At 64.9% G+C, this 11,918-nt stretch overlaps 2 protein-coding genes across 9 annotated transcripts in view; one reads left to right on the top strand and one right to left on the bottom strand.

The window, feature by feature from the left end:
• The window catches only part of UBE2O (ubiquitin conjugating enzyme E2 O), a 36,677-nt gene extending 32,384 nt beyond the window's left edge, over positions 1-4,293 (top strand). For both annotated transcript variants that reach the window (XM_070395095.1, XM_070395094.1), the window contains exons 15-18: positions 60-196; positions 1,766-1,969; positions 2,053-2,110; positions 2,218-4,293. In XM_070395095.1, the coding sequence (XP_070251196.1) occupies positions 60-196; positions 1,766-1,969; positions 2,053-2,110; positions 2,218-2,888 (1,070 nt within the window). In that variant the 3' untranslated portion in view covers positions 2,889-4,293. The remainder of the gene's footprint in view (positions 1-59; positions 197-1,765; positions 1,970-2,052; positions 2,111-2,217) is intronic.
• An 863-nt stretch (positions 4,294-5,156) lies between these two features.
• SPHK1 (sphingosine kinase 1) lies at positions 5,157-10,505 on the bottom strand. 7 transcript variants are annotated; one of them, XM_070395098.1, is made up of 6 exons: positions 10,497-10,505; positions 7,358-7,561; positions 6,859-7,011; positions 6,648-6,742; positions 6,447-6,562; positions 5,157-6,231 (listed from the first exon to the last, which is right to left on the bottom strand). In XM_070395098.1, exons 1-6 carry the CDS (start codon positions 10,498-10,500, stop codon positions 5,424-5,426), a joined length of 1,380 nt encoding a protein of 459 aa, XP_070251199.1. In that variant the 5' UTR covers positions 10,501-10,505; the 3' UTR covers positions 5,157-5,423. The 7 variants fall into 7 exon arrangements, with proteins under 7 accessions (XP_070251199.1, XP_070251204.1, XP_070251201.1 ...); XM_070395103.1 differs by lacking the exon at positions 10,497-10,505 and adding an exon at positions 10,144-10,161; XM_070395100.1 differs by lacking the exon at positions 10,497-10,505 and adding an exon at positions 8,887-9,171.
• Between the last annotated feature and the right edge of the window lie 1,413 nt (positions 10,506-11,918).

Genomic DNA, 11,918 nt, shown 5'->3' with positions numbered 1-11,918 from the left:
TTCTCGGTGGGGTGCTCAGGCCTCGCATCAGGGATTGCACCGTCTCTTTCCCCCTCTAGCGAATCACTCTTTTAAGAAAATTGAGTTCCAGCCCCCAGAGGCCAAGAAGTTCTTCAGCGCAGTGCGCAAGGAGATGGCGCTGCTGGCCACCTCGCTGCCCGACGGCATTGCAGTCAAGACTTTCGAGGACAGGATGGCAAGTAGCCCGTGGGCGGTGTGGGCAGGCGCAGATGGGCACTGTGGGCCCCTGGCCTTCGGGCCTGATGGCACTGAGGCCGCCCACACCTGTGATAAGGCGGGAAGCAGGCTCGGTCAGGTCGGGGCAAAGTCAACCAGGTGGCTCCTTCTCTCCTCCCTCTGTTTTAAAGTTCGTCTTAAATTATATCATTGTTACCCGAGTCCAGTCTTCTTTTTTTTAAGCATATCTTCATTGACCTCAGAGAAGAAGGGAGAGGGAGAGGGAGAGAGAGACAGAAACATAACTGATGAGAGAGAACTATTGATCGGCTGCCTCCTGCACGCCCCCACTAGGGACCGAGCCTGCAACCGGGCAAGTGCCCCCGACCAGAATCGAACCTGGGACCCTTCAGTCCTCAGGCCAACGCTCTACCCACTGAGCCACACAAGCCAGGGCCCAGACTTCCTTCTGAAAACATTAGCCCATTGCAGAAAGAGCTGAGGTTGCCTTTGGCCACTCCCCACCGGCCCTCCGGGGTCCTGACTTGAGGAGTTCGGTGCATTTCTGAATGATGTTTTTTATGTTTTTACATTCTCATGCGTCGTCATAAACACTAGCTATTTTGTACGATTTGTTTTACATAAATAGCGCGGCATTGTACACATCACCTGTAACTTGCTTTTCTCGCTTAGCAGGGTAATTTCGAGACCTACGCAGGTTGGTTCATATTGGTCTAGTCCCTCCCTTTTTAGCCACAGAATAGCCTTCATGTGACAACATCACACTCCTCTCTGTCCTGGTGGCGGGGCCTGGGGTGTGAGTCATGCCGCCCATGCCGTGTCATTGCTTCCTCCTTTATTCCAGGAAGGGCAGGACCCTCCCCACTCCCCCCTTTCTTACTCAGCAGACCTCTGCTGGGCCCCCTGTGTGCCGCCCTGACGCATGAGCTGGAGTCTGACCGAGGCCCCAGCTCGGCCCAAAAGAGAGACCACAGAGGGTGCTGCTCAGGGCAGGGCTTGGTTCTTCTTGGCTTTCAGGAAACATCTTTTTGAAAATTTCAACCTCTGCTGAGGGAGAAGGGAATAGTATTTCTTTGTTATTTTGTTCTGTTTTTTTCCCCAATCTCCCTCAGAGGGGAAGGGACGCAGTGCAGGAACCTGAGGCCCACGGTGGCCCCGAGAGAGCACTCACGGTCCGTCCCTCACTGGCAGGGCCACGGACCCAGACCTCGGTGTCTGTGGCTCTCCCACATGTCCTCCTGGAGTTCACATCCTCGTCCTCTGGTTCCCTGAAAGCAGGCGCGGCCGCCATCCGGGCACTCCTTCACCCCTGATGGTTGTCAGTGTTCTTGCCTTGTTGGGCCTGGGTCAGGGCCGGTGTTTGCGGAAGCCTTCTGAAATAATGGTTAAAGAGAAGTAAAACCTGGAAAATTCCTTTTATGCCAGGAGTTAGACACTAGGTGGGTCTGTACGGAGGGTTTGCATTGGCGTCTCTCCGCCGGCCTTGGGGAGTCGCAGGTGCTGCTCTGCCCGCGCGCTCTGGAGACCCGTGTGCAGAGCCCCTGCCAGTCACGCCTCCCTCCTCTAGGACCTCTTCTCAGCCCTGATCAAGGGCCCCACTCGCACCCCCTACGAGGACGGCCTCTACCTGTTTGACATCCAGCTCCCCAACATCTACCCGGCCGTGCCCCCCCACTTCTGCTACCTCTCCCAGTGCAGTGGCCGTCTGAACCCCAACCTGTATGACAATGGGAAGGTGTGTGTCAGCCTCCTGGGCACCTGGATCGGAAAGGTCAGTACCATGCCAGCCGTCGGGATGGGGGACAGGCCATCAGGGTGGTGTCTGGGACAGAGGTGACCGTCCGTGTGTTTCAGGGGACAGAGAGGTGGACGAGCAAATCCAGCCTTCTCCAGGTGCTCATCTCCATCCAAGGTACAGTGGCTGGGGCTCCGGGTGGTGATGGCGGGCTGGAGGGCACAGTGCTGGCCGCCCCCTTGGGGGTTGAGGTCAGCCGGTCCTGATGGGCTTCCCCCTCGCAGGTCTGATCCTGGTGAACGAGCCGTACTACAACGAAGCCGGCTTCGACAGCGACCGGGGCCTGCAGGAGGGCTACGAGAACAGCCGCTGCTACAACGAGATGGCGCTGATCCGCGTGGTGCAGTCCATGACCCAGCTGGTGCGGCGGCCCGCCGAGGTCTTCGAGCAGGAGATCCGGCAGCACTTCCGCACCGGTGGCTGGCGGCTGGTGAACCGCATTGAGTCCTGGCTGGAGACGCACGCCCTGCTGGAGCAGGCCCAGGCACTGCCCAACGGCATCTCCAAGGACAGCGGCTCTACAGGGCCGCCTGGCGTGGCCGAGCTCTCGGACAGCGGCCGGGAGGAAGTGGAGGACGGCGGGCTAGCCCCTGGAGAGGCCTCCCCGGGCTCAGACTCAGAGGGCGGCGCCCAGGGCCCGGCTGCAGCCAGCAGGGACCACACAGACCAGGCCTCGGAGGCGGCGCCGGACGCCTCAGTGCCCCCCAGTGTCAAACCAAAGAAGCGGAGAAAGAGCTACCGGAGCTTCTTGCCTGAGAAGAGCGGCTACCCTGACATCGGCTTTCCCCTCTTCCCGCTTTCCAAGGGGTTCATCAAGAGCATCCGGGGCGTCTTGGCCCAGTTCCGGGCCGCTCTGATCGAGGCAGGCATGCCTGAGAGCACAGACGACAAGTAGCGCCAGCCCCAGGAAGGAGGATCATGGTGGGAGAGGCCAGCACCTGCTCACTCCCTCCCCCAGGCCCTCCCCGCTTCCCGCTCTCTCCTGTCCCGTCCCCCTCCCCCCCTCGTGAGTTTGATGCTGACGTGCAAGGAATTTCTTGAGATGCTGCCATTTCTGCTCGTAAGCGATCTTCCAACAGGCGAGCCCTGTGCAAAGCATCTGGACCCTGTTGCTGACTTTCCACTCTCACCCCAGGCGGGATGTCGGCACCCACCTCCTTGCCGTCTCCCTCTCGGGTCGAGGTGGAGTTTTCCGAGGGCCGGGCTCCGGGGCCCAGAGCTTTGCAGAGCAGCAGGACGAGCGGCCGTGCCTTGCATGAAGTGTGGATTGCTCCGGCAATCTCCCCGTCCCTTCCATCTTCAGTGCCATTGTAGCTTCCCCATGTCCCAGGCCACTGCCTCTAGGTCCCCCGGCCCCCAGCACCACACTCTCCCCTGGGCGTTGTAGCCGCTGTCACTGACGCCTGGCTCTGTTCTGGCCCTTGTACCACAGGACAGCCCTCAGGCCTGTTGAACTTGCTCCTACAAGGCCAGGCGGGGGCTCAGGGTGACACCCAGGCGAGGTGGTGGCCTCACAGGCTAACACGCAGTGAGGACTGGGAGCTGTAGGTGCCTTGCTCTTCCTGCCCACGTGGCTGGGGGCAGTTCTGGCTTCACGGCCTCGCCTGCTTGAACTGAAGCCAATGTCCGCTCCCCGCTCAGTCCTGTCCCGGGACCCCAGGGGCGGGAGCAGCAGCACATCCAGGGCCTGGGCCGCGCTGGGGCCTCTCCCACCACCAAACGCTCACGCGGGGAGGTGGCCTGTAGCTCGTACACGGAGCACCTCTTTCCCGTGAGGAGGCGGCCCTGTCAGCCCTTCGCTTACAGACTCCGCAGGCTCAGTCTGGGGAGAGGTGGCGGGCGTGGGGTCTCCCTCGCAGACGGGCCCAGAGGTTTACACGTTTTCTAAGCTTTTGATAATGTGAAGCTCCAGGTTAAGAGACGCTGTTGAGCGCATTGCAGGTATGTAATTTTTGGTGTATGTATGTAATATTTAAGGTTGAAAGAAAATAAATTTCAAAAGTAAAGATATTAACTCTTATTAGAAACACAAAACAAGCAAAAAAGAAGCCAAAGCATGATGCGTCTTGTCCGCCGCCAGCGGCTCCTCACTGAGCTGTGCCATTTCCACCCGGCGGGCAGCAGCCGCGGGGAAGCAGGGAGCCGGCCCGGCCGCGGCACTGGGGCGCAGCCGGGTCCTGTGAGGAACATCCAGTGGCTGGGGCCGTGCCTCAGTGCACCGTTCGTGTGGAGATGTGAATGCCTGCTGCTTAAGATCTGTATAAAGTGCTGTGTGATTAAACCTTTTTTTTTTACTTGCATTTTTTTTGGTTTGGCTCATTACAATGTACAAAAAGAAGGTGGCACCATTAAACCTGCCTCTGCCATTCGTGTGGGCTCTGTCGCCTTTCTTCCCCTCCGGGCACCTTACCCCCTCCCCGGGGAAGGAGACCCGTTGGCGGGAGGCCCTGGCCCTGCCCTTGGTGCTGCGGTGCCTTCCGCGTTCCCAGGAGTCACCCAAGGGGCTCAGGTTTTGGAGGGTCAGTGTGCCTGCCCCTGGGCAGGGCTGTGTTGGTTCTTCAAGAGCCCGTTTCAGCAACGTGGGCCACCTCCCAGGTGCTGGGGAGCTGGCATGGAAGCACCTGCCAGGGCCGTGAGCCAAAATGGCTGCCAGTTGGGAGACTGGCATCCGCCCCTCCCTGCTGCTTCCTTTTAACTGCTGCCCAACTGCCCACGAGGATGGGGCAGGGTAGGGCAGAGGAGGCCGGAGGAGGCTGCACAGCCTACAGCCCTCCGTGGAGGGATGACAGGCTCCTTTAAGAAGGGAACAGGTGCCTGCCCCTTTAAGTTCTGGTCCTTGTTTCCCCAATGCCCCCTCCTTGAGGCGTTTTCGCTTTCGGCGGAGACTGGCTGGCTGTGTGGTCCTCGGTAAGAATGGCACGCCGGCCGAGCCTGGCTTCCCTCATCGGGTGTCTGAGCTCCCTGGCTGCGAACGGGGTATAATCGGCCTCGGGGCTGGGCCTTACTCCCTGCAAAGATACCTGGACCCGCTCTGGGCCTGTGCCCACCAGCACAATGACTGCCCAATCCAGGAGGCACCACTGGGCATCATTCACATTAAATACTAGAGTCCGACCGAGCAAGACCCCACTCCCTCCCCACCCCTCGGATCAGACCAACAGACTGGCGATGCCACTTTATTTGGATTTGATTCATGGGGTGGGGCTCCCAGAACAATAGGGTGGCCTCCACAGACAATGGGTAAACCCGCTGGCTCCTGGCCCAGGGCCTCAGCCTGGCCTTTGGCGGGCAGAGCAGGTCCTTCTGAAGCACAGCCTCTACCCACAGGAGTCCTCCCCGCGGGAGCTGGGACAGGCCCTCCAGGCCTGGGGGAGGGAGGGCCCTGAGCTCAGATGACACTAAGACAGAGTAAGGCACAGCCAGGCGAGGGTCATACGGGATCTTCCGGAGGCGGCACATGCGGAGGCTGCTGGCTGGGTGGCGGCGGCTGCGGCTCCAGACGGGATGAAGGCTCACTGACCATCCAGATGTAGTTTGGGTGCACCTGGCCCTGCACCGCCTCGCTGACCATCAACTCCCCGTCCACAGCAAACATCCCCTTCCCATCCTTGGGCTCCAGGCGGAAGGCCACCACGGGCACATACACCAAGTAGGGACAGTCGCACTCCATGTGCCTGCCCTTCTCCATGGCCAGGAAGAGGCGCAGCAGCATGGCCCGAGACACGCCTGCCCGCACATAGAACAGGTGCATGGCGCCGGCCGCTCGGTGGCCCATGGGGGCCGCAAACATCTCGCTGCCCAGGTGCGAGTGCAGCAGCGCCAGCACCAGCACGAAGTCCTGCTCGGGCACCACAGTCCAGTGAGCGGGCACCGGCTCCTCCAGGGGCACGAGGTGGGTGTCCACAGGGCCCTGATGGTCCTGCCGGTCCAGGGCAGGGGAGGCGGGCACCTTGGAGGCCACGCGTTCTGCGGGGAGGTAGGCCAGCTGGCCCCGGTAGACCCGCAGGGCTGCCAGGCGCAGGAGGGTGCCCACAGTGAAGCGCATCTCCCCCAGGCGCCGAAACTTCTCACTTTCGATGTCCACGTCGGCAATGAAGCCCCAGGCCAGGCTGAGCACGGAGAAGACCCGCAGCCCCGACTCCATCCGCAGGGACAGCAGGTTCATGGGCGCCAGCCGCCGGCGACACAGCAGCAGCGTGCAGTTGTTCAGGAGGTCTTCGTTGGTCACCTGCTCGTAGCTGCGAGGGGAAAAGGACTCATGCATCCTCTGCAGACCGCCTCCCAGGAAGTGGGCAGGGGGAAGAGGCAGCCTCGAGAGGGCCCCAGAACTGAGGGTGGACGCTCCGGCAAAGAGGGAAGGGAAGTTACCCGCACAGATGAGATTTTCTAGAAAACCAGGCAGTAGGCCTGCACTGAGGGGAAACTGAGGCCCACGCTGGCCCTGGGTTCTCACCCGGCATAATGGTTCACAGAAGCTGCCAGCGCATTGCCGGAACCGGCGGGGAGGCTACACAGGGGCTTCCGGATGGCGGTCTCCCAGTCGGGCCGCTCCATGAGCCCGTTCACCACCTGTGGGAGCACAGCGGCCTGAGCCTGGCTCAGCCTGGGGACACCCCGCCCCGCCCCCCACGCCGGCCCCAGGTGGGGGCCTCACCTCGTGCATCAGCCCGTCTCCCGACATGACCACCAGCGCGTCCCAGCGTCCCAGCTCCTCCGCCCGCACCAGCTCCCGGGCGTGGTTCCGCCGCTCTAGGAGGTAGGAGGGGGAGACCAGGTGGCTATGGAGGAGGGTCCTGTCAGTGGGTGCTCCGTCCTGGGCGGGGGTGGGGGGGAGGGGGTGGTGGTGGGGAGGGGGGTGCACTCACCAGTGAGCATGAGCCTGTAGGAGACATCAGCCTGGGCCAGCCGGGGCTGCACGTGGCTCCGGAAGAGCTGCAAGCCCTTGCCCTTGCCGCCGCGCGGGTTCAGCAGCACCAGCACGCGGCAGGGCCGCGGGAGCAGGTTCCGGGGACCACCGGCTGCAAAAAACACGCCTGAAAAGGCCGCGTCCCCAACCGGCCACTAGGGGGCGCGGGGTCACAGCTGGGGTACCGGGATGGAAACGGGTGCCTGAAATACCCGGGTCCTGGATGCAGGAGAGGCGAGCCAGAGGCAGCGGCCTCCAGCAGGGAGCTCCAGGGGGAGCAGGGCACCCCTGACATCCCGTCCTGGGTCCCGGCCCTGCCCGTCTCCGGCCTCACCAGGGACAGCGCCTCTCTCCAGCGTCCCCAGCCCCCCCTCTTTTGTCCAGCTGAATGGGCATCCTTCCTGGCTAGGGAGAGAAGGGATCCCCCTATAGCTCTTCCCCACCCGGCCCCCACAAACCTGGATCCATGACCTCGACCCGCGGCTCCGGCTGCCTAGGGCTCCCCGGCGCTGTCGGGGCGCTGCCCGCGGCCGTCGCTCCTGCCTTCAGCTCCTTATCGGTGCTGCCCAGGCGGGCGTCGCGGTGCCGGCTGTGGGTCTCGCCCTCCCCGCCCGGAGTCCGGGCTGTGGGGACACCCGCATCATCCCCTTCGGCGGCCGGATCTGAGGAAGAGGAGACAGCGCTGGCGGAGTCCGGAGCTGCTCCCCGAGGTGAGGGGCGCGCGGCCGGATCCTCGGACCCCGCGCGGAGAGCAGCGCGCCCCGGCATCGCTGAAGGCTCGGGGGTTGGGGACTTAGTGTTTGGACGGGTCCAGAGAGCCAAGGCCCGGTGACACCCAGGGCGCTCCCGTCCTGGGACTGAGCTGCCAGCCGCTGTGACGAAGGGTCTCTTCTCGGGGCCTCGGGTTCCGGCCCGACGGATGAGTCAGAACCCCGCGGCTCCCTCCGTCCGACCAGTCACCTCACACCCCCTCCCCCGGGGCTGCAGGGGGAGGGGAGTCCAGCGACGTACAAATCCCAGAACTTGACACCGTGGGGCACGAAGTTTGGGGCGAGCCATCCCGGCCCCAAGCCATCCTGGTCGCCGGGTCCCCAACCCCAGCTCCAGAATGGCCGGGGTAGCCGCGCGCACCTTCAATGGCCCGGCTCTGCCCGGACGCGCGCCGCGATCGTGGGAGCAGCGCGGGATCGCGAGGGGACGGAGCCCAAGCCCGGCCGCCAGCCGCCGCCTCTCTCAGCCGAGTGGGCGCGGAGGCCACGCGATTCGTGGCCCAGTTCTCCGGGCCGCCCAGGAGCCACGAGCCGCGAGAAGGCAGGGCGGGCGGCCGGCCCTACCCAGTTTGTCCGGTTTGCTGGGGAGGCGCCACCTCGGTTCCCTACAGAGGCCGAGAGCGGACGCAGCTCGTCCCGGGCTCAGCCCCGCGTCGGAGGCACAACTGCGGCGGGATAGACGCCGACTCCACGGCTTCGCTGCCTCCGGCCTCAAACTTTTCGCTCAACTTGGCCGCCCCTCGCCGGGATGCGGAGAAGGCTCCGGCTTCCGCGCCCGCCTGGCCCTGGCCCCGCCCCGCGCCCCGCGCCCCGCGCGCTCCAGGGGGAGGACCCGGCGCGGCTGGGCCCGCCCACTCCCCCGCCTCCCGGCGCTGCCTCCCGCACCGCCCGCGCCGCGGCTCAGCCGCCGCCGACCCTCCGCTAGGTCCCGGGCGTGACTACGCGCCCCCGCCGCTCGGCGCAGGCAACCGGCGAGAAGGGGGCGCCGCGGCCCGGCCCCGGGAGAGGCGAAGGTGATCCGCGAGGCCCAAGTCCCGCGCCGGCCACGAGCGGCGCGCCACGAGCGCAGCGTTCGGGGCGCGTGAAGGTGAACGCGCAGCGCAGGCTCCCCGCGAACTCGCCGCGGCGCCCGAAGTCTTGGCGGCCGGGACGGGTCTCCCCCTTCACGCGCCCAGCTCCAACCACTGGGAATCGGAGGCCTAAACCCCCGCCCGTACCGGGGTGTCTCTCCGGCTGCCCCCGTCCTCCCGCAGAGCGTTCCTTTAGCTTCCTGACGCCGGAGCAGCCGAGCGCGCGGTCCCGGGGAGGGTGGGAGACCGGCGGGGACCGCGATGGGGGGGAGGGGCCGTTGTCAGGAACCTCCAAGCACCTTCGAGGCTCCTCTGGGCCAAAGAAGCGGCCGGCGGTCCGGCCCACCGACCAGGAGCCTCGGGGTTCAAATAGGCCTGGGGGTCCGCATCGGGATCGGAAAGCCCAGCGTTGGGGGCGCGGCCCTCGTCCCGACCCCGGCTCGGCCGGAAGATGCAGATGTGCCGGGAGTTTTCAGTGGAGGCAGGCGGGGCGCGTGTTGGTGGGTGTGATCTCCAGTCACGGCGCACGTGTCCGCGACCAGCTCCAGTTCCCTCTCTGGAGCGTTGTTTGCGGATCTGGGGAAGAAGGTGCCCGGACCGGAGCAGGTTGGGCCAAAGTTGGGGAAAACCAAAGCCCTGCAGGAGGCTGAGTGGTCCAGGCCCAGGCTTCACCGAGCTCACCCGCCCGCACCTGCCCCCTCGCGGCCCCCACACACCTCTCCTCATCGCCCCTTAAAATCGAGAAGGGGCAGGTCCGGCCACGCCTCCGCGGCCGGGCTTCCCGACACCTGGGCGGGGCCCGAGGGTCCCCAGGAGGGGAAGGGCGGGCGGGGACCCGCGAGTCCGCGGCCGGCGGCTCCGCGCGCGACACGGCGGTGCGCGCCTCCGCCCCGCGCCGCCCCCGGGCATTCCTGGCTGCGTCCGGAGCGCCCCGAGCGCATTCCGGGAAGGTGACTCAGCGGCGGGTCAGGGACAGGGAAACCGCGGAGCTAGGAATGAGGGGCGGGATCTGGGGCATCACCACCCGCTGGCAGCGCCGCGCCCAGGTCTGATCTAGAATGTCCCAGCCCCCCACCCCACCCACCCCCCAGGACTCGGGGCGGGAGGGAGCGCAGCGCCGCAGCCGCAGTGCCGCGGTCACGCGACGCCGGGACCCGAGCGGCGTCCGGAGGAAAGGGCTCCTCGTGGGAGCCGGGGGCCAGATCCCGCCCTCATCTGCCCTCCTCCCTGTGCCCTCTCCCCCCGCCCCCCGCCCCGAGCAGGGGTCGGAGTCTGGGCTTTTGGCGCCTGGAGGTCTCGGGACGCGGGATGGGTCCCCGGGACATCTCGGCCTTGAAGGAAGGCGGTTGCCGGTCGGCCGGGCACCTCCCCTTTCTTCTCCCTCCCTCTCTCGGGAGCCATCACCTGGGGAGCCGCCGCCTGTAAACCTTGGGGTCAGATGGGAAGCAGGCTCTGGAATGGGAAGACGTGGTTGTGCCTGAGTCTGCGATGAGACAGGATCGCTCCCCTCCCGGCACCCCAGGCTGGAGGCCCTGGAGTCGGGGGCGGGTTCTCTATGCGGCCTGGGGACCCAGTGGGAGGAGGTGAAGGGCAAAGCCCGCTGGCCCCAGTTCTGATCCACACAATGGCTCCTCTGTCCTTGCCTCCTCTCCCCCTGCCCCCTCACTCCCACTCCGCTCTGCCCCCTCATTCTTGTCATTCACCTCCCCCCTCCCAGGCTGCCTCTCTCAAGAGCTGTCTCATCTCTGGGAACTCACCCATCAGCATCTCTGGCCCAAGAGACAGGGTTGGGCAGGAGCGAGATGCTCTTCCCCTTTTGACAATGGGGAACCGAAACCCGAGAGTTGAGGGGCCGTGTCCAGGCTGCCAGACCAGTTGTCAGCAGCCCGAGCAGCTCCGCCAGGAGTTCTGGCCCACTGAGCTGCCCAGTTCCTCCATGATGCTTGAGTGGCCCTCGGCCTGTGGGGTGCTTTCCACGGAGCTGCCCCGGGACCCAGCTGCTCCGTCTCCCCGGGAAAGAGGGAGCACAGCCACTCCAGGCTTCATCCGTCTCCTCGTCTCCCAGGTCCTGATGAAGCAACTGGCCGCTGTGCCCATCACGGGCCGGGCATCAGTATGATCTGACCTGATGGCCAGCCCAGAGCTTGGCGCGCAGGTAATACCGGTCTCACCGGTGAAAGAAACTGCCTTTCCATTTCCCCAGCCACCGCCCCCCCCCATTCCTGCTCCTGGGCAGCCTCCTCAGGGAGACACACCTGAGCACCCCCTTTTTTCTTCTGTTAAAGAAAGCAGGCATTCCCGGGGCCTCGCCCCAGCTCTCTGGCAGCTCGGAGCCAAGGCTGCCAGGTGGCAGAGACTGGCTTTTGTTAGGTGAGGATTCCTGCCATCTCTCCCTTCCCCGAAGCAACCAGCTACCTCCCTTGACCTCCAGTCCTTTCTGCCCAGGAGGCCGAAAGGGCAAGGGAAGGGGCGCAGCCGTCCGCAAACTCCTTTAAGACTTGGTTTCTAAGACAGCCCCAGAGGTGACTCACCACTCAGCGCTTCCCAGATGCTGGCGGCTGCTCCGGGCCGGGCTGGTGGGGCGGCCGGGCCCTCCGGACTCCGAGCTGCTTGCAGAGTGCGTGGTGGGTGAGCTTAGCTCTACTCTTTGTTAACGTGGGTGTCCACGCTGAGGCTGGAACCCAGGTCTCTTACCTGCCTGTGGCCTCTGCCTCCCACAGGCCTGCGTGCACCTCGCCCGCCCGCCCTCACCTGCAGGCCAGCTCACCCTGGCGGGGGTCGGGGCAGGTCCCATCCCCGCACCCTCTCAGTGCGAAAGCCCTGAAGGCCGCCCGTTCTGCTCATTCCAGCTGCCTGCCCCGCATCTGTCTCAGGCAGTTGTACCCGGGTCATGACCAAGTACCACAAACGGTGCCTCCACAGGCGTTTACTGTCTCACAGTCCACAGGCCAGAAGTCTGAGATCGAGGTGTGGGCAGGCCGGGCCTTCCGAGGCTGCGAGGGGCGTCTGCCCCGGGCCTCTCCCCGGCTTCTGGTGGTTGCCGGCAATCTTCGGGGTTCCGTGGCTGTCGATGCGTCCCCTGATCTCTGCCTTCATCGTGTGGCCTTCTCCCTGCACGAGCTGGCCGAGATGTGGTCTTTTAAGGCAGCGGTTCTCAACCTGTGGGTCGAGACCCCTTT

The sequence above is a fragment of the Myotis yumanensis genome, unplaced genomic scaffold (genome assembly GCF_028538775.1).
Source record: "Myotis yumanensis isolate MYYU_CA2020_CCGP unplaced genomic scaffold, mMyoYum1.0.hap1 SCAF_16, whole genome shotgun sequence".
Classification (NCBI taxonomy): Eukaryota; Metazoa; Chordata; class Mammalia; order Chiroptera; family Vespertilionidae; genus Myotis; species Myotis yumanensis.
This window is presented reverse-complemented; position numbering and strand designations above follow the sequence as displayed.

Coding starts and splice junctions, on each gene's coding strand:
- SPHK1 (XM_070395096.1), bottom strand. CDS start 7,667: ATGCCGGGGCGCGCTGCTCTCCGCGCGGGGTCCGAGGATCCGGCCGCG. Junction 7,012..7,357: donor GGTCGAGGTCATGGATCCAG/GTTTGTGGGGGC, acceptor TGTTTTTTGCAG/CCGGTGGTCCCCGGAACCTG. Junction 6,743..6,858: donor CTACAGGCTCATGCTCACTG/GTGAGTGCACCC, acceptor CCTACCTCCTAG/AGCGGCGGAACCACGCCCGG.